Here is a 25,459-nt window from a genome sequence, read left to right on the forward strand (position 1 = left end):
ACCGGCCGGTTTTTACATTTTTCCCGGTTCAGCGGTTCTAGCGGTTCTGGGCGGTTCAATACGGTTCAATCCGGTTGAACCGGATTTCCGGTCCAACGGTGTGTTTTGGACCGTATGAGTAGCCGGTTCGCGATCGGACCGGCCGGTCCGGTCCGGTTTTTAAAACACTGGTCCGAACTTCATATTTGCTACCCAAGACTGGCCCTTATTTTATTTATACTATTCAGACCGGGCTTTTTTGGTTATATGAAAATTGTAAAACAATGCATGCTTGACCCCGTATATACAATGGCAGATTCTTCTCGGGTTCAAGCCGTACTTGAGACAAAAAATAGGGCTTTTTTTATAAACAACCAACATTTATGATATTAATACTTTTATACGGACACATGTTTCCATTATCAAAACTACCACACACGCAGCAAATTATAACTTTTATACGGACATATATGTACCCTTCCTCTCAAAGCAACTCTCATAAACAAAATTATTTTCTCTCTCGTCATCATCATTTCTCTCATCTCTCTCAACTCATTTTTCTAATCTCTCTCAAATCTTACAAATTCCTCCAACTCTTTCAGATCTGTCGTTCTCATTCATCCTTCTCAACATCGCCATCCAAAATCGTTATAAGCTTCGTCAGTATTGTTTTTCTTTTCGCCATTGTTGGAGCTGAAGATCTGTATAGGATTCCAGCGAGGAAAAGCATTGTTTTTGATATTGTAAAATGGCTTTTTGTTGTTGTTCTTGCATTATTTCTTGTTAGCGTGTTCTATTTTGATTTCAGATCTAAAATTAATTATTCTTCTTATTCTTCTTGTTCAGATCTATATTTCCTTTTTTATTTACTGTTTTTATATAACAGTAATTCTCCATCATTAAACATGTATAAAGATTATCTTTTCATGTTATATAAAATATTTTTATGATTTTATGGATTACAATTCGGTTATTTTTGCATTTTTTTCTGTGTTTGGTTGTATCTTTACGTTTTTTGTATTATGCCGTACGATTTGTTGATGATGGTGTGATTGCTGAATTATTTAATGTTACAATATTGTTGATTTTATGTTGATAATATGTTGATATTGTGTTGATAATCAATTGAATTTTTTCTTGATTTTAATATTGACGAATAAGATAATGTTATCCGTGAAATAAACAAAAAAATATAAATGAAATTGAAAAATATAAATAGTTATTATAATATTAAATTGTTGATTTTAGCATTGGTGAAAAATATAAATAATGATGTTGAATTATTATAATATTATAGTGTTAATTTTATGTTGGTATTATGTTGATTTTGTGTTGATATCTGGTTGATTTTAACATTGGCAAAAAAAAAAACATATTGTACATGAAATAAACTAAAAAATAATTAAATTGAACATAAAAAATGATACCTTAATTTTTGATCGATTGCTAAATTATTATAATGTTGACATTTTTTTGTTATTGTTAAAATCAACACTAATATCAACACAAGATCAACACTGTAGCGTTATACTAATTCAACATCATTATTGTCTTTTACACCAATGCTAAAATCAACGAAATATCAACCGAAAATCAACACAATATCAACACTGTAACATTGCAATAATTCAACATCTTTATTTGTATTGTTTCCAATGCTAATATATCATTATGTAGTCTCAGTTAAATTTTTATTTTTTTTAGTTTATTTCACGGACATCGTTATCTTATTTGTCAATGTTAAAATCAATAAAATATTAACATAGAATCAACATAAAATCAACAACACTAAAACATTACAATAAATCAATCAGCCATCATCAACAAATCGTGCTGCAGAATAAAGAAACACAGAAACACAAACAAATACAGTAAAACTGCAGAAATAACAGTTTTTCATCCATAAAATCATAAAATTATTTTATATTTAATATTGCATTCATTAAAGATAATATTTACATATGTTAAATAGTAAAAAATTAATATTACTTAAAAACAGTTAACAATAAAATTTCTTGATCTGGAAATAAAAAAGAAGAAGAAGAAGAACAATGAATCTTTTTGCCTCGAAATTCGATCATATGCTTTTAAGAAACTTTTTAAAATCATTAAAAATTTCTGATATCTTTTATTCCTTCCGACAATAAATTCCGATTCAGATCTAAAAAAATACGAAAACAGAAAAATGACGGCGACGACGCAACGAGGTGAAGGCGGCAGTGGAGCGGCACTGAGATTTAATGAAAGGCGGCGACCATGAAAAAGAATAGAGAGCAGATGATGGTAGAATATGGAGAAAATAACTTAATTTGAGAGAAGAAAGAGAAAATCGTATAAAAGATATAGTTTGAAGATGTTAGGTTATAATTATAAAATAAGATGGTGGAAAAAGTAAAAAAATAAAATGGCCTGTATAAAAGTAAAGACTCTGCCAAATGTCGTATTTGGCATAAAAAGCCCCAAAAAATTATTATCCAACCCCGGTCTTAAAAATACGGGCCTAGCCAGATACCCAAACCCAAGGTCATCCCAAAACTAATTACTTATGTACATAACTAAGAAATTTTCTATTATATCTATTGTATTATTTATTTTTTCGTAATATATACTCCCCCGGGTCTTATAAAAATAGAAAAATATTTATTTTTTTATACCACACAAATAGAAAAAGTAATCATATTTAATATTAATTTAAAATAAAATTAGTAAAATACCTTTATAATTATATTGGTTGAGCATTAAATGTAATGACTATATAAATGATTTATTTTTTAAAAATTTAAAGAGTATTGTAAAAATAATATAGTAATTCAATTATAATTAATAATTTTTTTAGTTTTTGTGAGAAAGTACTAGTTTTTCTATTGGGGGGGGGGGGAAGAATTTTTAAGTTGAGTAGTTTAATAAAGGCAGATGGTACAAAAAAAATTTCGAGTTTTTCTTAAAAGTATAGATCGGCCCTTTTACTTTATCTAGGCACAATTAAGCCCTCGTGTTTTTAAAATTGAATAATTAAACCCTTATTATTTTAAAATCGAACAAACAAACCCTTTTAGTTTACTTTTGGGACACTTACCTCAAATTTTTGATAAATATTTTAAAGATTAAAATTATTTTTGAACTTTTTTCCTATATGATTATGAGAGACATGTCAGCTATTAACGAGTGTTTCTAATGATGTTGGATGAAAGAGGTTATTTGTTCTATTTGAAAATAAAGAGGACTATTTTAAAAAAAAAAACAAGAAGGCTTAATTATACCCAAAAAAGTAAAAAAGTTGATTTATAATTTTATGAAAACTATAGAGGGTTTTTTTTTTTACCTTTTGCCTTTAATAAAATATAGGATTGAGATTCTCTCAAGTTCAAATGAACTTGCGAGGGTTATGTTTACGATTTACACCGTTTATTGTACAATGAACGGTGTAGATTAATTTGATTAAAATTGTACTTTTTTGATCTACACCATTCATTTTATAATAAATGGTGTAGATTATAAACATGACCTCCTCAAGTTCAAAATGAATTTGAGAGAATCCCAATCCTAAAATATATTGTTTTGCCCAGAACTTTTAGCCAATAAACAAAAAAATTACAGCCCTAAAGTTAAACTCAAAACTCATATACCATCTTCTTCCCGGCAGCTGCTGCTGCATTTGCTGTGTCTTCCTCACCGCCGTTGCTGTTTCTGCTCTACCTTTCCCTTCCGCAGCTGCTGATTCCGCCGTGTCTTCCCTGTCGCTATTATTCGTTGCCGCCGTCTCAGCTGCTGCTTCGTACTGTATCCCTTCGTCTGCTGCAATCATTTCGGTAATTCTTCTCTGTTGTCGGAATCTATACAAATAGGCACATAAGTAAGCATGGCCAGTCTTGTACCAATAATTAAGCAATGAGATAAATTTAAAATAATGCTGTTGTGCTGCCTTTTCTTTTGTGTTTAACAATTATTTTACATGTACAGAACTATAACATAACTGATAAACTGTTTCTTTTCAATTCCCAAGCCAAAATACATGGTTAGTTTTCTGTCTTTTGTAGGAATTTATTTAGAGACGCAAGTACCCTTATACATGTAAAGAATTTTTAAGCGATACCGTTCTATATATATTCACTTGTCTAATAGCTATTTCTTTTCAATATACCAGATGGAAAATAAACCGTCCAGTTCGCCGAAAAGCTTTGTTGATCAAGTAGTTGTGAGTATTATCTTTTTTTTTTTTGTTATGATTCTTTCATTTAAAATTTATTTTTTATGTTTTCGGAAACTTTGTCTTTAGATGAGTAATGGAGTTTGTGTAATTTATAGGTTCCAGGAGATGTGGTTCTTGATCTCTCCACTATGACTAACCAGACTATCAAGCTGGGTGGTGGCCTCCGTCAGGTTACTTTAATATCTTAGGGATTGAATTTAATTTAATTTTTCCAATTTTCTTTCTTTGTTTGAATTTATGCTTGTATTTCTCTTTTGTAAGGGGCGTTGTGAAAGTGCATTTTTTGGAAACAACGGTACAAGTATACATTTATCATGACAACTGGAAGATTATATGTGTGCAAATGCTAGTGTATGCTATACATATGGTCTTTTAATAGAAAAAGGAAAAGCCTTGTTTTCCTTTTCAAACCATAAGGCTCTCTCAGCTTCGCTGATTGTTGTTAAGGGCATTTGCACATTGAACTTTGGTTCTAGTAAACTAGTATAATGGACTTATCATTATTGCTTTCTTTGCTATAAAACTACGAGGGATTCTTGATCTGTTTTATTCATCAGAGCTTTTCCATGAATGCACTTTTTTATGTACGCCCGCTGACACCGTAAAGTAATAAGTAGCAATCTGTTTTCTTACTAAAGTGAAAAGATATTGACATTTATTTTGTACATTTTTCTAGGATTGTGATGCTATTGTGGTTATGAAGGCCGGAAAACTAAGGTTCTCAAAGCCGAATAAATATTGGGTGGAAAGCTCCCAGAAAAGGGTGAGTATGCTCAATGAAATAAAAATTTTAGGTTTAAGTAGAGTGCTAAAATGATGAACATGCATCTTCCATGTCTTAAGAAGTTGTGGTTTTTACTTCTTGGCTCTTGCATCCCATTGGTGCATATTGAATGTTTAGACTATCACTCACATTTCTATAATCAATTTAAACATGAAAATCACGTGTCCTGCAGAATCAGAGTGTTTATGGTCATGCGCTATTTTTATTGGATTTATAGGATGAATATTGCTGCAAGTGGAAATAGATTGTTAAATTATTGGAATATTTATTCAGATTTTGTGAGCGTGTCCCTAGGGTTCGATTTTTGTTCCGGCAAAATCCTCTCTTACTGCCTGAAATTTTATGTGCTCAAGTCGAACACGTTAGATTGCCCTTGGCTCTACTGAAGAATAAACACTTCTTCTAAAGCAAAACTGCACATTTACAAAGTTTTGTTGCACAAGCATGATCATACGGTTCTTCGCCTTTACGGTTAAAAATGTTAACTTTTTTAAATTCTCCCCTAGGTGCTGGTTTTTTTCGTGATTTGCTTGATTTGTAAATTTCAAATTCAACCCCAAGCTTGGATTATAATTATCATCTTGTTCTGCCTCTCCCATGGCATTGGTAGTGTTTTGTGGCTAATAATTAGAATGAGTTTTCTAGCATTTTATAATCTATTTGGTTGGTTGTGCAGTACATGCCTTGTGCAGAGGACAGTGTGCTCGGAATTGTGGTGGACTGCAAAGCAGATGTAAGCACTTCAATATGCTTTATGTTGTGAATTTTGAATTTTTAGTTCCCTACTAGTTTTATTTTATTGATGTTTAGAGAAAGTAGGAAAGTAGGTATGATTTTTGTCATCAGGAAGTATTTTCATCTTACTACTTTGGCATTGATAACAAATTGTATTTATATATTCGAAGATGGTCACTATAAAGCAAATTGAAATGGTGTTGGAACAGTTGGATGAATCAAAAGGAACCTAACGATTTTTTTAATTAGCAGGGAATACTTGTCTAGAGCATCAGTCTATGTGAATTTAACATATTTTCTAAATTTTTTGTGAGAATAAGTTTTAATCTTAGGTTGCTGATAGTCACTTCTATTGATGGTAATAGACTAATAGTTGCATCAGAAGCTACCTTTTGGAACTTGTTATCTAGGGTAGTCCTGGAAATAATAAAATTAATTTAGTATTTCACATACATTTTATAATTAAAAATCTCCCAGATGATAATGTCTGGTTCTAGTGGAATTCTATTGATATGCATAAGATGGAAGTCTCTTTGATGATGATCACGGATGTGTAAACTGCACAAGAACTGCTGTTGTAATTAATTTTATAACCTATCCAAATAAGATATGGTCTGCAGTATATGTGCATCATTCAAACAGTAATCTTCCTATAAGCCTCCTTTAGTTCCAGAATTACTCAATCTCTTGACTATTCTGATAGGGTTCTTTTGTTGGAGTCACTTCCATTTGAAACTCATCAATGATTACTTTATCTTTAGGACATTTTTATGGTCTATAGAAAAGGTAATACTGGACCTTACGCTTACTGTTGCAAACTTGCAATTCAACCCTAATTTAAAGTACTCTTCCAAAATCCCAGTTTTCTGGACTGGGGAGCTGGTTCCGAGTCTTCTAACTAATGTTTGTATTTTATCTTTCTGGTATCCCCATTATTTGTATATTGCAGTTTGCAATCTGAATATGCAAGTGCTCATATTTATATGCCATTTTTTCCCTTTTTTTTCTTTTCAGAATTTTATTGTGGATATAAAAGGACCAGCTCTGGCATTTTTGCCTGTGCTTGCATTTGAAGGAGGCACAAGGAGAAACATACCGAAATTTGAGGTGTGTGCTAAACGGTCTCTTGATTTTCTTTGGTCGCAAAGATGACAGGACTTTAAATGTTTAAATGGTTTCACTTTCAAGAACTTGATGATCTAAAGATCCCTTGATATCTTGTTTCAGTATCATGGATTTGAATAGTGACTCCTGCTTGTTGTCTTAAAAATTAGCACACTGTCAAATGTAGTAGCGTTGCTTTTCTTTAAGCATGCTATCCCAAGTGTTTTTTTCTTTTTTTCTTCACATGATCATTCATCATAGTAAACAGAGTGGCTAAACAGATTAAGCCGAGTTTAGGAAATCTGCATCAATAATCTTTTGTTATTTGTACTGTATTTTCTTTTCAGTGTTTCTCATGCTAATGCTTCATGGATCAGATAGGTACTTTGCTTTATGTTCGGGTTGTGAAGGCGAATCCTGGGATAAATCCTGAGTTATCCTGCACTGATGGTTGGTTACGGAACATGCATCATCAATACACGCTCTTTGTTTTTTTTTTTTCAATTTAAATACTTATTCTGACCGAATAGCTCGTAACATGCAGCCAGTGGCAAAGCAGCAGAATTCGGTATACTCAAAGATGGGTACATGTTTGAAAGCTCAACTGGTCTATCAAGAATGTGAGGCATCTTCTTCCCCATTCAACTTTAGGAAATTTAAAACCACTGTCCTAGAATATGACTATTCAACAAAATTACGAAGCTATGTTGCTGAACCTTTCATTTATTTTTAGGTTGTTGAGCTCTCCGACATGCCCAGTTCTAGAGGCTCTTGGTAAAAAGCTCTCCTTTGAGATAGCAGCAGGCTTAAATGGCCGTGTTTGGGTAATGATTCTTTCTACGTTGCAGCAATTAATATTTCCTTTTCTTTTTTCCTCAAAACAAGTTTTTTATTTGTTGAATAATCATTTAGTAGATTAGACTCTGTTTAGTTTCAAAAAAAAAAAGTAGACTCTGTTTGAATAAACACAATACCTACTAGTCATCTTTTTTAATAATATAGGTGAACGCCACCTCCCCATCAATAGTAATTGTTGTTGCTAATGCAATCATAAAGTCGGAGACATTGAGCGGGGTGCAGCAGAAAATTATGGTGGATACTCTGCTTAACAAAATCCGAAGTATGTTTAGTAGTGTAAATTTTTATTCTGCCAATGTTCTTGTATTTACCAGCTTCTAATAATGTCAATTTCTTATGATTTTGCAGCATGATTAGAAAACTCTCAATCAATCATTATATAGAAGTTTTACGCCAAAATATTTGAGGACAGCAAGTTCATCCTTCACAGCGAGGCATCAATTTTTTTTTGTAATTTTGGAGAATTATTGAGGTGAGATGAATTTCTGTATCATTTGAGTATAATAGAAGTAGGTAACTAGAGCTCCTCCCCTTTTGGAAGTCATTATTTTGTCAATTCAATTTTGTTTTTGTTGCTTTTTTGTTTCTTTTTACTATCCAAGTGAAACAAGCGAAAGACGAGTAGTAATTACGGTGGACACATATATTTAGGGGTGAGCTCGGTTCGGTTCGGTTCGGTGTGCAGAATGCTGAAACCGAACCAAACCACCCCTATTTAATTAAAACCAAATTCCATCATATCGGTGCGCGGTTATTTCGGTTCGGTTAACCGAATTTTCGGTTTTTCCCGGTTTGGTTCGGTCGGTTCTCATAAAAAAAATCTTGCATTATTCAACAATTATTCAACAGCCGTAAAACAAATATTACAAAAATCATTTCACTTAATTTGATTCATTTCATACTAACTATTTCATACCAAAAGCAAATTTGAGCTTCATATAATAAACAACACACAAATTAAATATAAAAGTGAAAAGCTCAAAATATTTATATATAAATATACAAAATCAGAAAAAAAGAAGAAGAAAATTAATGGAAAATTGCGCCTTCAAAATCCTCCATCTCCAAGCCCATTGTCTTTTAAACGTACCATTTAGCACGACCTCTATACATAGTCAATTTCAGAAACTGAAATCAGCGCGAGCAGGTGAGTGCATAAACTTGAATCAATGTTGATGGGTGAAGTTGAAAAAAATGATTCGTTGTTATTCAAAGTAGTGAAGTTGGAGAGTGAGAGATGATTAGAAATAAGAGGGTGGCTAAGATTAGGGTTTAATGGTTGTGAAAGGTGAGAAAAGGGAGAGAAAAGAAAATGAGAGGAAAGAAAAGAAGAAGGGTGGCGGCTGTGATTAGAGAATTTAGGGTTTTCACTTATAAGGGTGTATATATAGTATATTGTATAAATGACCATTTTAACCTTATTTATTATTTCGGTTTTTCGGTTCGGTTCGGTTAAAACCAAACCAAAACCGAAAACCGCTATTTTTATAAATCCTAAACCAAACTAAACCATGTTAACCACTTCTTTATTCGGTTCGGTTTTTTCGGTTCGATTTGGTTCGGTTTTTCAATTTGGTTCGGTTTTTGCTCACCCCTACATATATTGATTACGGAATTATGGAAGCTTTAGTTACCCCTACCTCAAATTAGGGGTGAGCATTTGGTTCAAACTAAATTAAAATTTTGATATTTTAAAAATCAAAACCAAAATAGTTTTACTAGTTCATTCGGTTTTTTTTTTTGATTTGGTTCAGTTTGGGGTTTTATATAATTCAAAAGTGAAATGAATTCTTTTACCTGTAGAATAAACTAAAATGAACCGAATTTGTTGGTTCGAGTCACTTATTTGGTTTACTTTGATTTTGTCACATCCCGAGCAATGGTGTGAATTATTCAAGGCCAAGAATTTTACATTCTATTCTGGCATTCATAATAGATTGTCCAACTAGCGGAGCAACTTTGCACTTTGTTAATAAGAGTTAAAGTAGCCTTAAAAATGAAAAACAATGCAAGCTTTCAATTTTGTGTAGCGTGAAGTACCACAAATTGTAGTATAATAAGATATCATTATTTGTTAATATAAAAATTTCAAGTTGGAGTCTATTCTATCTGTTTTATTAAAATAAATTTATTATTTTCTTACCGTTATGCTATATTTTTGAAGGGTAATAAAAGCTCAATAAATATCATATATCACCAATTTTATGTTAATTCAGTAACAATTATCATATCATAGATATTTGATGTCTTTGGAATAATAATTAGTGGACATATAATTAAGGCTTCTTTAAATAAGTACCCTACATGGCTATACTTAATTAGATTTTTACTGTTGACCAAAAAAAAGTTGATGACATACTTTTTAAGTTTCTAAATTGCACAAATAACTTTATGATATTTGAGGATTACTGTCAACTATAAAAAAGGAAGAAAGTGGTTACAAGAATCAAAATCTCAAAGCATAAATATATAGCAATTAATATTCAAAAATCTTTAATAATCCTTAATTATAGCAACTGATAATTTGAATTATATGCCATAAACGGCAAAAGGGAAACCAAAAAAATAAAATGATTAAAAAAATGAAAACAACAAGCATTTGAGAAATAAAAAAAATCCAGCAAAACAAGAAATTCAAATGTAATTTCCATATATAATGGCAAATACATGATTATTCAAATACATGATTCTTAAAAAACAAATAACAATTTTTTTAAAACTAGCTGTAATTATTTTTTCAACAAAAAAACGATTTGATTTTTTTTAAATAATAAAATTTTACTAATAGTTACCTAATGGTTAACTAATATGAAAATTAACAAATTTTTTATTTTATAAATGCAAGAATGACAACATTGAAAGTTCTGATATGACGGAGTATGGAAGGAAGATCTTTATGTAGACATTGATTTTACTTTTCAGTTAACTAATAGTATACTATGAATCATTAAAAATATCAATTTGTTCTTAATAACTTAACATTAGGTTGAAAAAATAAAGTTAATATGAAATTAACATGCAGTTAACTAATAGTATGCTATTACTCATTAAATAGGCACAATTAGTTAACTATTAGTCACATATTAGTTAATTGTAATTAAAAAAAGTAATTATCAATATATATTCATATTTTATATAAAAATTCATACAAAGTCAGTTAACTATTAATTAACCATTAAAAAACATATAGTTAACCTTAATTATTTGTACATCATTGCCAATATCCCAATTATAATAAAAAAAGACAACAGCTGCCAGACACCGCGCCTTCGTTTATCGTTCGCTTTCGTTCATCATTCGCCTATCTTCGTCCCACTCCAACGACTGCTTTCTTCGTTCATCGTTTTTTTCATCAGTTTGCAAAAAAAAACTGCAATATAAAAAATAACAAAGACGATTCAAAAACTTTAGAAATGCTTGCAGAATTAAAGTTTCTGTTATGAGTTAACTAATAGTTACCTAATGGTTAACTAACATGGATACTAACAGTAATTATTTTTTAAAAATGCAGGAATGACTACATTGAAGGTTGTTGTTTATTATAAGATCAAAGGAATTTTAATTAATGACGATGCCGGATTCTGAACTCTAAAAAAAATAACATATAAGGATTTTTTAGAACAATTACCTTGACATCAACGGATTTCTTGACGTTTCTGTCGTCTCCTCCATGACTTCATATCTGCGATTTTTGGACGTACGACGGCAGCTTGGCAACGGCGGGCTTGAGACAAATAGTTAGCTGAGGGCTGCAGCAAAAACGAACTCGATGGCGGTCGCGATGCGGAGGGCTTGCGTCGGAGGCGGGCTGAGAGAGATGAAGAGATTTCTCGGTTGGAGGTGGGTTTTTTGGCAGCCCTTGTTTTCGTCATTTTCAGAAGATATTCAACCTAATTTCTAAACAAAATTGGGAATATTTTGTTAATGATAGGAGTTACAGATTGAAGGCAAGAATCTAGGGAAAATATATGAGGAAAAGGAAAGTGCATAAAGATTGTGGGTGTTACCAAAATAACGGCATTGTATTTCTTTAATTTATAAAGTGTATTTGTGTAGAACATAAATTGTTAATTCAAAAAAAAAAAGATGGCAACTGTAAATATCAAAAGAGAACTTACTCACCGTATAAATCTAATTAAGTTGTCCCAACCAAGTAACTGAGCTAATTTTCTCTATAATTAATTAGTATGTAATGTTTTTCCCTTATAGCCCTAGTTTGATGGAACCCCTAGTTGAATCATTTGATCTTATTTGTTGTGATTTTTGTTCCCATTTTGTTTCTCTAAAGCACATGAAGCATTAAGTAGCAAAATACAATTTAAAATCTTGTGGAACTTCATGCGACTCAATCAATCCTTGCTATTTGCAAATCGTGGTTCACTATTCTTTAATTATGACTATTGTCTGTCATTATTAAACATACAATTTTATACAAAATCCACTAATTAATTTCAGTTGCATAATATTGGAGGAGTAATACAAAATGCTGCCAGTTTGGTCCCTCCATCCCTTAGATTTCCCAACCAAAAAAAATAGAAATCAAACAAATCTTACATTAAAATTAAACATGCAAGCGGCAACCTTTGCTTTATTCATTGTGAAAATACTAAACACGTAGTTTTCTTATAAAAATTACAACTTCCTTTTACTGCAAAACACACTCTAAGACAAAGCATAAACAGGTGCTCAAAATCGAAAGTGATAAAGACGAAGAAACGAAAATACACAAATTTAAACTTGTGATTTATTATCGTTCATCTTACTCGATCATATATATTTAGGAACTGTAATTTCATGATTGACTTCCCACAGCTGAAGAGATCCATGAACAAAGTCATAATAACCACCTCTTAGAGTTAAATTGTTGTTTCCCATTCCTGCCCTAACATATGGGTAACTTTGTATGTTCACAAGTGATAAATTTATTGCCTCCTGTACAATATATATAAAACAAGGATTTAGAAGACAAAAAGATGTTTCAAATTTAGGATCTTGTGTAGGCTAATCATAAAAAAATATTCCACCTTTTAACTATTCTCATTTACATTTTTAATTTTCAACATTATCAATTTTATTTCATTTTTTATTTTTCAGTTTCAATTGTACTCATTTTTTTAAATTGGAAGTTGTTACTATGAAAATGATCGTATATGCCATTCAAATTTGACTCATAGTCTAAATAAGCTCTTAATATATTAAAATTTGCTAACTTATGACTATGAGACTATATGTCAAATATTAAGGACATGCATGGACACGTAATTTGAAAAAAAGGGTACAACTGAAGTTGAAATTTGAAAACTTAAGTAAAATTGACAATTTTAAAAGTTTTGGATGTAAATGAAAAGTTTCAAAAAGAAATGGATAATTTTGAATTTATACACACACACACACACATATAAGCATACCTTTTCACAAATGTGGCGTTGTTCTTCAGGAAGTAAATTTGGATGCTCAGCCAGGACTTTAGCCTTTGCAGGTAAACCAATTTTTACCCAATTGTCTATGAAGTCACTGCACATATATAAAATGAATTGAATTCACCACCTAGGTAGTATTATAAAGAAAAAAATTAATATTCAAATGAAAAATTTATCTATGATTTTGAAAGCGCATTTCCACATTAAAATCGAGAGGTGATTATTATTCAAATGAAAAATTAATATTGTATTCGATATTAAGTTTTCATAATAATTAAAATTATGAAAACAGAATCAGAATTCTAAATAACAGAATCATAATAATTAAAATCAATAGTGCATGAAAGCCTTACTGTGTAGAAGAGCCATCGTCAGGAAGATTCATGAGTGCCTTTATTCCTCCACAATCACTATGTCCAACAACGAGGATGTTTTTTACCTACCGAAATTTTTATATTTAGCAATAACATAAACAAGAAAAAATAAAATTTACATATTCAATTTTATACTAGTAAATTTGTTAAATATGTCTTGAATAAAAAATGTTAATCATTGGGTTCAATAATTTTATAATTTGTGTCAATTATATACAAGCAGCAGATTAAAAAGATAAAAATTTAATTGATAAAAATAAAATATATTTTAATTATTTAATTTATTTTTATGAATTTGAGTTTACCTCTAATACTTTAACAGCATATTCAATAACTGCTCCAACTCCAGAGTACCTCAACTATAAGATATAATATCAAATCTATAAGTCTGATATAGCTCAGCAATAAAAAAAACACTTATTGCTCGGAAAGTAATTGAATTAGTAAACCTGGTTAAATGCAGGGACTAAGTTAGCAATATTGCACATCATGAAAGCTTCTCCAGGTTGGAAGTTCAACACATTTGAGGGGCTAACTCGAGAATCCGAGCACGCAAATACCAGAAACTGCACCCATTAATTAATCTAGTAACTAATTTTTTAATGAATAATTTTCCATATTTTATTGAATATATTACTGTAAATTTGTACCGTAGGATGTTGTCCTAGTGCAACGTTAGGGCTGCAACATCAAATTCAAATACAAATGTTATTAATAGAAATCAATTCAGTCATTAGATCAATAATTAATTCATCTGATATGCCAATAAGATATTTTGATAATTTTATTTATACATAATATTAAAACTGGTAAATTATATATTTATTTTTGTGGTAATTTTTTTTATATTTAAGGAATGGAGATAATAAAAGTGATTAATTATATAGTATGTCTCTATGAATAAATATCATCAATTAGGTTGAGCTATTTAATAATTATATCATACTCATAGTTGTGCTTCATGAAGTAGTGAAATCCTTTTGTAATAATTGCTTCTGCTGGATCATAAGGATGCTCCTCTTCCTCCACTTTCCTACGTAAATCACTGCAAGCATCATACACATTTTTATGAAACATATTAAAAAAAGTGATGGCTAAACTCATTTTGGGGAGTAAATAAAGATTACCCCTTCTTAATTATGTTCGGCTGGGGTGACTGATCAGCCATTTGTGCCTATTTTCTGCACAATAAAATTATTATATAAACCAATCCAAACAAGTGCATATCATATACTATCATCTTATTGCATGTATATAATAAAATTACTAAATATTTTGTAATTGTCACCTAATGAAAATATGGATTATTGTCATAAAGTATATTTAACTTTCGCGTTTTTTCGATTTAAACACATTCTACCACACGTAATACTATACATTTTCACATTTTATTCTTTTAGCATAAATAGCCCGATCTTTCATTTTTGGGGCATTTATAGTTCGAATGCCTTATAGAATGCCGTTTTGCCAAAACAACATCGTTTTTGCTGAAAAAAACGTCTAAAACAATTAGGCTATGAGTTGAAAATTTTGAGAACATTGGAAAGTGTGGTGCCATGTTTGGTAGAATGTGCTAAAATAAAAAAAAAAAACGCGAAAAATGAAAATATTTTATGACAACTCTAAAAATATACTATATACGAAAGATTTTTTCATTAAAGCAATAAATAACCCAATAAGGCATTTGACTTAGCACGAGATAATATTAATAACAAACCTTTATGTACGTTGAAATGCTAAGCAAAAAAGATAAAAGCAAATATAGTTTGTATATTGGAGAAATCTTTTGCTTTTCTACTTGCATAGTATTCAAGTTCTTGATAACCTTATTTATAGGCTCAGTCATCTTCCAACTCTTCTTTCTTATTAACTTTTATTTGAGATGAAAAAATTAAAACTTTGACATCATCAAGATCGATCATTCATAATCACTTCATCTCGATGGTTCAATTCTTGAAAATTTCGGTCCGCCCTCCGTAATACACCGGGAGAGTTCTTCAATTAATTTTGTTTTAATGAGAAAGCTTTGTGATTCAAAGATGAAGACTCGTAATTCATCACTTGTAGTATCATAAATTATGTTTGATTTTTAGCATACCATTTTTCATAGCCTTCATGTGATTACGCTCATGGCTTTGTCTTACCTCGTACATATGAGATTTTGTCTCTTTCATCAAATGAGACTTTACGTCATAGTTTGGTTCCGTGAACAAGCAAAAACCATAACTTCCCTTTGACTATTTTGTTGGGTTCCATTAACCATTACTTATCTCTAGGACATTTTTATGGACTATAGAAAAGGCTATACTGGACCTTAAGCTTACTGTTGCAAATTTGTACTTTTAACTCCAATCTTGCTGGTATTCCCATTAATGAACAAAAGATCACTTTACCCCCTCAACTTGGCACAAAGTATCAAAAACGTCCAAAAAAACGGTTCAAAAACATCCTTATGCTAACGTGGCACGTGAGTTTCTAATTAATCATAATTTACTATAATTAATCATACTTACATTCTAATTAAGCGTAAATAAACTCTAATTAATCTAGGAGCCATTTTGAACATTTTTTAAGAAAAAAATCATTTTTTTAAAAATTCCGTCGAGGAGGAGGAGAAGAAGAGTTGGTGCTCCTCTCCTCTTCTCAGAGGAGCACCAACTCCTCGAATCTTTGCTCCTCGCCTTAGATCTGATCCTCGATTTGCGCAGATTTGAACGGATCCGGGGACTGTTCATCATTTTTGTGATGAACAGATCCACCGAGTCCGTTCTGAGGGGTTGATTTAATTTTGAGTGTATAAATTTGTTTTACGGTTTTTGATTTTATAAAATTATTAATATATATATAAAAATTAAAAAAATATATTTTTCTTGTAAAAAATTTAAAATTGGAGTGTTAATTTGTTATTTAAGTAATAAATTAAAGGGATGATTTTTTTTTAATTCTTAAGTATTAATTTGTAATGTTTAAAAAAAAATTAGGACCATTTTAAATCTTTTTCTATCAAAAACCACCTCGGTAAAATAGAACCACTATCAAAACCGGAGAATATATCTCACTCTCTTAGGTGAGAGTGGGAAGTGGGGTTTTGTACCAAATTTAATAAGTTCATGATAAAAAGTGAACTTATTTTTTTAATTTGGACCTTTTTGATACTTTGTGTCAAGTTGAGATGGTAAAATGATCTTTTGTTCTCCCATTAATTGTATATTGCAGTATGCAATCTGAATATGCAAGTGCTCATGTTGACATGGCCATTTTTTCCCTTTCTTCAATAATTCTTTCTATCTATTTTATATTTTTTATTAATTTATTATTGGCTAATAGGTAGAAAAACTATCGATTTTTTTCCAATAGCATCCCGACCTTGTAAAATAGTCAATTTTACCTTATTTTGTTTTTTTAACTATTAATAGCACTACAAATTAAAAATATTAGATAATTTTTTTATTATAAGGATGAAAATATTCAAAACAATTAAATGTTAGGGTCATATCATACTTTTTTCTATTTGGACAAATACAGACAAGCCATTTAACTTAAAAAAATCAAATAAGTTCTAAATAAATGAGTTAAATTTGATGACTTAGGGTGCTATTAAAAGTTAAAAATATGAAATAGGGTAAAATTAATTGTTTTACAAGGTTAGGGTGCTATTGAAAAATAAATAAGAGCCGATAGTTTTTCAGCTATTAGCCTTTATTATTCTATCCTAATTGTTAATTTAAGTATTATAAAAAATTAATTAAATTGTATCACCGTTCTATTACTAACTAATTAATATATATACTTTTTTAAATGCACACAATTTTAAAAAATCCAGGAATTCATTTCTATAAAAAAATTATCTTTCAAATTCTTTTTATATATAATTATAAACATATACAATAATACTTTTATTTGTATATTAAATTTTACTTTTAATTTCTTTTATACAGATAATTGGATTGAGTAAAGTTAACTTTTATAAAAAAAATAAAAAATATTATTATATATATTTATAACCATAAAAAGAAATTAAAAGTAAATTTAGTACAAAAATCAAGATATTATTGTACATATTTATAAAAAGGGATATTTTTTATATTTAAATTTAAATTAGTGGTTATAATTAAAACTAAAAATTAAAAAATAGATTAATATTGAAAATTTTGAAAGGTAGGACCATAAATAAAAAAGTAAAAAAATAAAATATTTTAAAATGGTTAAATTTAAAATAAATAATATAAGCGTTGCGCAGCAAATTGCTAGATCGTAGATTCAGATTCTCTCACAAGCGCTCTCCACTCCCCAATTATATATCTAAAAAAACGTTTATGTTGATTCTTTAACAATTATAATTTCATAAATATTAATGTCTTCAGAAAAATAATTATTGAAAACTTTATTAATTGGTATGTCGTTTTTTTTCCGGCCTAATACATCTTTTAACCGCTATGCGACTTTTAAACTAATTTTGTTTTCCGTTAGACATCTTAATTATTAATTTTATTCTATTTAACCCTTCAATTTCCACTTTTTTGCCGACCTAACCCTTTTTGTACAGCGTGGAAAAAACGCGCGTTTTCAAACCCTTTGAAGCGCGTGAAGGATAATTAAAATACATAAATTTTTTTATTTAACCCCTGAATTATACTATTTTATTCTATTTGATCCTGTACTATTTTATTTTCCTATTGCGCATTCAAACTTTTAATTTTTATTCATTTAACCTCCTCAAAAATATAATTATTTAATTTTCAACCATATTATATCTAGAATGAATGCTTAGAAGTATATAAATTAATTTATGTACGACATATAACCTTTTAAAAAATAAATTTATTTTAAATTTTATTGTTTTTATAAATTATGTATGGCAATAAAAATAAGAAAAAAAGTAGAAAATTGAAAAATATATAAATTTAGTCAAATAATTACATGATATAACTTCTTATTCATGTAAATATTTGTTTATATTTCAATAATGATAAAAAGAGTTTGTCTATTTTAACGATATTATAAAATATATAAATTTATTATACTTTGATGATATTAAATGAAGACTTAATTGTTTAAAAATTTATAATTTTTAGTGTGTTTCAATGTTAAAAATTTTAAAAAACCAACTTTTAATTTTTTATAATTTCAAACTTTTCAAATCAATGCTTAATTTTTCAAATTTGTGTTAAAATTACAAAACACTCTAAATTTCATGATTTTTAAAGTAATCAAGCCTTAAATGATTTTTCAAATAATATAAAATACATCATTTTTTTTTAAATATAAGAAACATATTTGGGCTTATTATATTTTCTGACACCTAAACTTTACCCTTTTGTTCTCTGTAAACTCTAAACTAATTTTGAGTCTCATTGGACTTCCTAACTGTTTTTTTTCTATTAACGTCACGTCAGCAATTTTATCCACGTCAGCACGCGTTGTGTGCACGTTTCGAATCAGGGGTTAAAGAATAAAAAAATAGTTAAAAAGTTTAATGAAACATAAAATTAGTTTATAAATCGCAGGAAATAAAGTGATATAGTTTAGGAGTAAAAAAATGTATAGAGCCTTTTTTTTTTGTCTTAGAGCATCAATTAGCATGGTATATAGCTCTAATTTGATGGAAATCCTAGATGCGTCATTTGATCTTATTTTGTTGTGATTTTTGATCCCATTTTGTATCTCTAATACACGTGAAGCATAAAGTGGCGAAATGTACTTTTAGACCTTGTAGAAATTTATGTGACCTTATCCTTGCCGGTTGCAAATTGTGCTTCACTATTCTTGAATTGTGACTATTGTCTATCATTATTTAACATACAATTTTATACAAAAATTCACTAGTTAATGTCATTTACATAATATTCGAGGAGTAATACAAAATGCTGCCAATTTGGTCCCTCCATTCCAACCAAAATTATAGAAATCAAACAAATTTCATATTGAAATTTAATATGCAAGCGGCAAGCTTTGCTTTATTCATTGAGAAATTACCAAACATATAATTTTCTTATAAAAATTACAACCTAGATGTTGCCATTCCAAAAGACAACTTCCTTTTTATTGCCAAAAAAACACACTCTAAAACAAAGCATAAATATATGCTTAAATCGAAAGCGCGAAAAAACGGAAAATGCACAAATTTAATTTTGTGATTTATTATACTTCCTCTTACTTAATCATATATACTTAGGATCTGTAATTTCATAATTGATTTTCCATAGCTGAAAAGTTCCATTGACAAAGTCATAGTATCCACCTCTTAAGGTTAAATTGTTATTTGCCATTGCTGATCTAACATATGGGTAACTTTTTATGTTCACAAGTGACAAATTTACTGCCTCCTGCACAATACACATATAAATATATATGTGAAAAAAGGATTTAGAAAAAAGAACTGCAAATTTATGATCTTATATATATACCTTTTCACAAATGTAGCATTGTTCATTAGGAGGTAGATTGGGATGCTCAGCCAGAACTTTAGCCTTTGCAGGTAAACCAATTTTAACCCAATCCTCTATGAAGTCACTACACATATATAAATTGATTTCAATTCACCAGCTACATAGTTTTATAAAGAACAATTTATATTATCGATGTTTATATTTTTTTTCTTAATCTAATATTTAAGTGTCTAAATTTTTATTTTTATTCAAATTAGTGTTTTAACTTCTAAAAATATATCAAACATATATTTTTAGCTTTTTCTTTATGCTAAAATGACAATAATATATATATATATATATATATATATATATATATATATATATATATATATATATATATATATATATATATATATAATTAAATTTAGTTGTCATAAAGAAATAATAATAATAATAATAATAATAATAATAATAATAATAATAATAATAATAATGTATGTGAATGATATACTCGGATTTAAAATGGCAAATTATATCACTATATGTATTTATTTTTTTAACTTTGTCAAGAGTTTCATGTAAAAATGAAAGCCTTACTGAGAAGTAGAACCATCATCTGGAAGATCCATTAGTGCCTTTATTCCTCCACAATCACGATGTCCAATAACAAGGATGTTTTTTACCTATCAAATCCTTTGTATTTAGCAATCAAATAAACAAGGAAAAATAAATTTATTTATTCATATCAAATAGATTTTATATAAACTTTTTGACTATTTGTTCTATTTATTTATAATTTGTTTCGATTATATTCAAGTAGGAAACAGAGAAGATAAAAAATGCAATTGATAAATTATATTATATTTTAGTCTCTGAATTTGTTTTTATGATAAATTAATCCGTAGTTGGAGAAAAACTCATAAATTTTAAAAAAAATACATTTTTAACTTTATCGAAATTCATATGTTTTTGTTAAAATATTTTTGATATTATAAAAATATTTATTCTCCAAATATGGACTAAGTTATAATAAATGACTTAAGATGGTGAACTAGATTTTATTTTTATTAATTAAATTTTTTATTTTATTTAATAAAATTGACTTTAAACATAAATTTGTTGGACCAAATTATCAAAATATTTTATTCATAATATATTTGTCAATTTCATCATAATCAGAGGCAGAACTACTAAACTAGGATGGGATGAGGTTTTGAAATGTTATAAATAGATGAATACGGAATAATTATTTTTAAAAAATCAAATAATTTTGTTAATAAATTTAAGTCTAAGAACATGTCGTTTGTTCTAAAAAAAAACTAAATAAAAGGTTAAATAATACGTACATGCTCCGCCTTAGGCATAGGTCACTAAGGCCTATGTCTAGGGCCTCAAATATTAAAGGAATTTTGAATTGTACGAGGTTTTTTGAGTTGTATGTAAAGGATATGTAATTCGATCAAGATACTTTTAAGCCTCTTTTATTTGCATGTCCACATTTTTTTTGTTTTGATTATAATTCATAAACCAAAGAATATCAAAAATTGTTGATGTGTTTAGTATTTGATCTTTTAATGTTGTTGATGATATGTCTAATATTTAGATTCTTCTTGAAGATAGTGCATGGAAAGTTTGAACATTTAAACGGTCAAGCAGATCGTTGGCCTAGTCGAATGGGATTTAAATTAGGACTCTCATAGCAATGGAAATTTATTCATCGTTGTACGCTAAGATGACAATTTAGCAGAATTTTAACTTAATTCTTCTTATTTCGATTATCATCTTTTTGCTTTTATTTTTTGTTGATTCATATTTACTTGTTAGATTAGCTTTTTTGAAAGATCATATATATGTTTGTTATTATATGGCATTTATAAATGTACTTTAATTTTTTTAATGAGTTCTATATCTGTTAAAAAAAACAGTGATAATTTTAAAAAGTTGGAATTTACCTTTAACACTTTAACAGCATATTCAATGACTGCTCCAACTCCAGAGTAGTTCAACTGTAAGATATAATAGCGAATTAACATCATTTGTAAGTCACATATAGCTCACAAATGACTATTAATATATATGTTTAATGGGTAAAACAAACTCAAATCTTTTTTATTTTTTATAAATCTAATTAAAATTTATAATTTTGATAGCTGTATTATGATTTTTAAAGGTAACAATAATTCTAACCTAATTTCAAAACGGTTCAACTGATGCGCTAAAAGAATTAATTTTTACCTAATTTCAAAGAATTAATTTCAATTGATGACGTGGTGGACTACCTAAAAATTTCTCGTACAGTTATACATTAATTTAAGCATTTTATAACAAACTACCATATTAACAAAAGATATATCTATTTGTTTGGGAAGTACTAATTAGATTAGTAAACCTGGTTAAATGCAGGGACTAGGTTAGCAATGTGGCACATCATGAAAGCTTCACCGGGTTGGAAGTTGAGCACATTTGAGGGACTAACTCGAGAGTCGGAGCACGAAAATACCAGAAACTGCAACCATTAATTAATTAATTAATCAATCAGTAACTAATTATGTGTATGAATTATTTACCATATTTAATTGAATTGGTATTAATTTGTACCTTAGGATATTGTCCGTGTCCAACGCTAGGGCTGCAACATCAAATACAAAGGTTAATAATAAAAATTAATTTTCAGTCATTAGATCAGTTGATTCAAAGTGTCATTTAGTTGATGATAAGGAGCTTTTTGATTTAATTTAAATAATTAAATTCAAATAAACCCCAATTAATTAACAAAAAAACTTACATATGACAGTCATCTGTGATTAATTACATTCAAATAAAACTCAACTAATTAACAATATTCATTTCTACCCGTGATCTATATCTCAAACGGTATAAGCGCTAGGCAGCAATCGGCTAGGTCGTGGGATCGATTTCTCTCACAAGCGCTCCCTCTTCCCCCTAATTATAAAAAAAAACAATACTCATTTGTAATTTAGTCTTGGTTAATAGTTTATTTTGCAACTTTAAAAATTGATTTTCTTTATGAAGTTTTTGTCTCCCGGAGGTTATTTTACCCTATATGGGATCGATTATTTTTTTCATGGAAATCATCTTGAAGTGTAGATCTAAAGTATTCTCAAGAGAATATTTATTTCTAATATTCTTTCAATCAGACTCATACAAAGACCAAAAAACCGATTTGTGGTTAAAAATAACAACCGAGTGGAGCGGGCGGATCGCCGAGTTGCACATCCAAAGAGTTCCGTCAACGCGTTTGGAAAATTTAGATATAAATTTCTGTTATTTTACCGATGTTCTACTATCTATATACTTCTTGAATGTAAATGTATTGTTTAACTTAAATTTAAATCAAGTTGTATTTTTATTTATCTATTAATAAATTATTATTATTATTATAAAAAAATTGATTTTCTTAATTAAGGAGTTGATATAGAAATTCAATTAACATTAAATATAATCAAATAGATTGCATAGGCAACGCAACAAAAATAACAAATTGCAAACAATTTAGATAAATCTTTAAAAAAATCAAAAAGATATAATTTTTTTCTTCATTAAAATTCAAAAGAATTAATTACAATGTCCTTATAATGCAGTTATATAATTACTATTCCTTTTTAAAAAAAATAGGGAGAACAATAAATATATATTTACTCGAACATCTCATTTTATGTCATTCAATCGAAATACTATAATTATGATACGATTGAAAATTGTTAAGGAAAAATATAATACTCATAGTTGTGCTCCATGAAGTAACGAAATCCTTTTCTGATCATTGCTTCTGCTGGATCATAAGGAAGCTTCTCTTCCTCTGCTGTCCCTTCTAAATCACTAACCACCTTCTCATTTTCTTCATCACTCTCACTTTCACTCCTCTCTCTGCAAGCATAACAATTTAATTACATGCATGTCTACCGAAAAATAGATTTAAATCGAGAGTTGAATACATCTGATCCCGTTCTCAAACTTGACGGAACAAAATGTTTAAACTATCGACATAAAAAGCTCTATCATATAGCTTGTTATTCAAATTATTGCTATCAACTTAGAGCAGCAACTGAATGATATATTATATGAGATTAAAAATTCATCCATATTCACAATTTCATAAAGCAGCTAATTACCTGTTCTTAATTATGTTCAGCTTGGATGACTGCTCAGCCATTTGTTCTTACTTTCTGCACAATAAAAGCATATATGGTAATTAAATATTATATATAAACTAACCAAAACAATTACATATCACATGTCATCTTATCGCTCGTATGTTTTGTCAAAATATATATACAGAAAAATATATATAAAAAAACTTACTAAATAAACAAGGCTTATTTGGGTATTCTGAAATGGAGAATTCTTTTGCACTTTCTATTTGCGTAAATTCGAGTCCTTGATGACCTTATTTATAGGCTAACATCTTGGGAACACTTCTATTTTAATTAGGGATGAAAAAATTACCTTAGTTGTATTTTATCCATTGGACATTTAATTAATATATGCATGGATTGCAAGCACATTGGAATTTAGAACACGCATATGCGATTACTTACTCGCACGATTATCCATTGCTAGCTAAATGGATTTAGTTTAATCCTTACCCGCCATGATTTTTTTAGATTAATCATTGTTATTTTTATTAGAGTTAATGTCAAAAAAATCACAAACTTTCACGTTTTTTTATTTTAATCACGCAGTTTAAATTTTCTCATTTTTATGCACGAACTACCATTTTTTCTCAAATTCATGCATGGTGTTGAGGTGACACTCATTTATTGATGTAAAATGACTTCCACCTCAGCGAATTACACCAATGGAGCCGTGACACCTCAACACCGTGCATGAATTTGAGAAAAAGTGATAGTTCGTGTATGAAAGTGAGAAAATTTAAACTGCGTGACTAAAATGAGAAAACATGTAAAGTTGATGAATTTTTATGACATTAATCCTTTGTATTACACCCTCTATTTTTTATAATTGTTCTTTTTTATTTTTTTTTAAATATTTATCAATTATAAATTTTTAATAATAAATTTGATTTTTTATTGTTGTCTTTCAATTTAGTTAATGGAGTAAAAAGAACATTAATATGTGAAATGTTAGTATATATATGAAAAATTATTTTGTCATTTACATGAAATATTAATGACTCTTTAATATGTGTGTTTTAAAAAGAAAAAAAAAATTACTCCCTCCGTTCTATTTAGCAAGTTTCATTGCCATTTTATTTATGTCTTATTATACCTTTTCAGTATAATTTCTTATTTTTACCTTTTATCTTATGTTAATAGCAAAATTCATTTACGTACAAGGCCATTAATAACATATATAATTTTAAAATAAAATTAATGAGGACAAAACAAAAAAAAATATATGCTTTATATCATTTTTATATGGAGGAATATCCAATGTTGTCAGACCCGACCCGGTCACTGAACCGGTGACAGCAGAGGGTGAAGGGTGAACCACCTGGATTGAACGAAAGGTTAAAAATAATAATATATTCAATAATTATTTATGTAATTCTATGAAAAATAAATATTTTATATGATAAAATAATTGAAAAATATAATTAAAAATTATATAAATTATAATAGATTGTTAAAATAATAAATTGA

General features: G+C 28.8%; 3 protein-coding genes across 4 annotated transcripts; 1 reads left to right on the plus strand and 2 right to left on the minus strand.

The window, feature by feature from the left end:
* The first annotated feature begins 3,540 nt into the window (after nucleotides 1–3,540).
* Nucleotides 3,541–8,248, plus strand: LOC126675111 (uncharacterized). Of its 2 annotated transcripts, XM_050369694.1 has the most exons (12): nucleotides 3,541–3,788; nucleotides 3,940–3,994; nucleotides 4,124–4,174; nucleotides 4,285–4,359; nucleotides 4,866–4,952; nucleotides 5,650–5,706; nucleotides 6,723–6,815; nucleotides 7,190–7,262; nucleotides 7,357–7,432; nucleotides 7,546–7,636; nucleotides 7,815–7,932; nucleotides 8,019–8,248. In XM_050369694.1, exons 2-12 carry the CDS (start codon nucleotides 3,992–3,994, stop codon nucleotides 8,021–8,023), a joined length of 729 nt encoding a protein of 242 aa, XP_050225651.1. In that variant the 5' UTR covers nucleotides 3,541–3,788; nucleotides 3,940–3,991; the 3' UTR covers nucleotides 8,024–8,248. The 2 variants fall into 2 exon arrangements, with proteins under 2 accessions (XP_050225651.1, XP_050225652.1); XM_050369695.2 differs by lacking the exon at nucleotides 3,940–3,994.
* A 4,128-nt stretch (nucleotides 8,249–12,376) lies between these two features.
* LOC126672901 (carbonic anhydrase 2-like) lies at nucleotides 12,377–14,632 on the minus strand. The gene is made up of 8 exons (XM_050366852.2): nucleotides 14,592–14,632; nucleotides 14,411–14,509; nucleotides 14,115–14,145; nucleotides 13,914–14,030; nucleotides 13,770–13,823; nucleotides 13,444–13,529; nucleotides 13,079–13,184; nucleotides 12,377–12,599 (listed from the first exon to the last, which is right to left on the minus strand). The coding sequence occupies exons 1-8, from the start codon at nucleotides 14,630–14,632 to the stop codon at nucleotides 12,438–12,440; spliced, it is 696 nt and encodes a 231-aa protein (XP_050222809.1). The 3' UTR covers nucleotides 12,377–12,437.
* Nucleotides 14,633–19,401: 4,769 nt separating this feature from the next.
* Nucleotides 19,402–24,241, minus strand: LOC126674553 (carbonic anhydrase 2-like). Its single transcript, XM_050369020.2, has 9 exons — nucleotides 24,159–24,241; nucleotides 23,969–24,022; nucleotides 23,577–23,723; nucleotides 22,434–22,464; nucleotides 22,225–22,341; nucleotides 21,788–21,841; nucleotides 20,433–20,518; nucleotides 19,872–19,977; nucleotides 19,402–19,790 (listed from the first exon to the last, which is right to left on the minus strand). Exons 2-9 carry the CDS (start codon nucleotides 24,007–24,009, stop codon nucleotides 19,626–19,628), a joined length of 747 nt encoding a protein of 248 aa, XP_050224977.1. The 5' UTR covers nucleotides 24,010–24,022; nucleotides 24,159–24,241; the 3' UTR covers nucleotides 19,402–19,625.
* Nucleotides 24,242–25,459: the final 1,218 nt, after the last annotated feature.

This window comes from Mercurialis annua, linkage group LG3, assembly GCF_937616625.2.
Source record: "Mercurialis annua linkage group LG3, ddMerAnnu1.2, whole genome shotgun sequence".
NCBI classification, from domain to species: domain Eukaryota; kingdom Viridiplantae; phylum Streptophyta; class Magnoliopsida; order Malpighiales; family Euphorbiaceae; genus Mercurialis; species Mercurialis annua.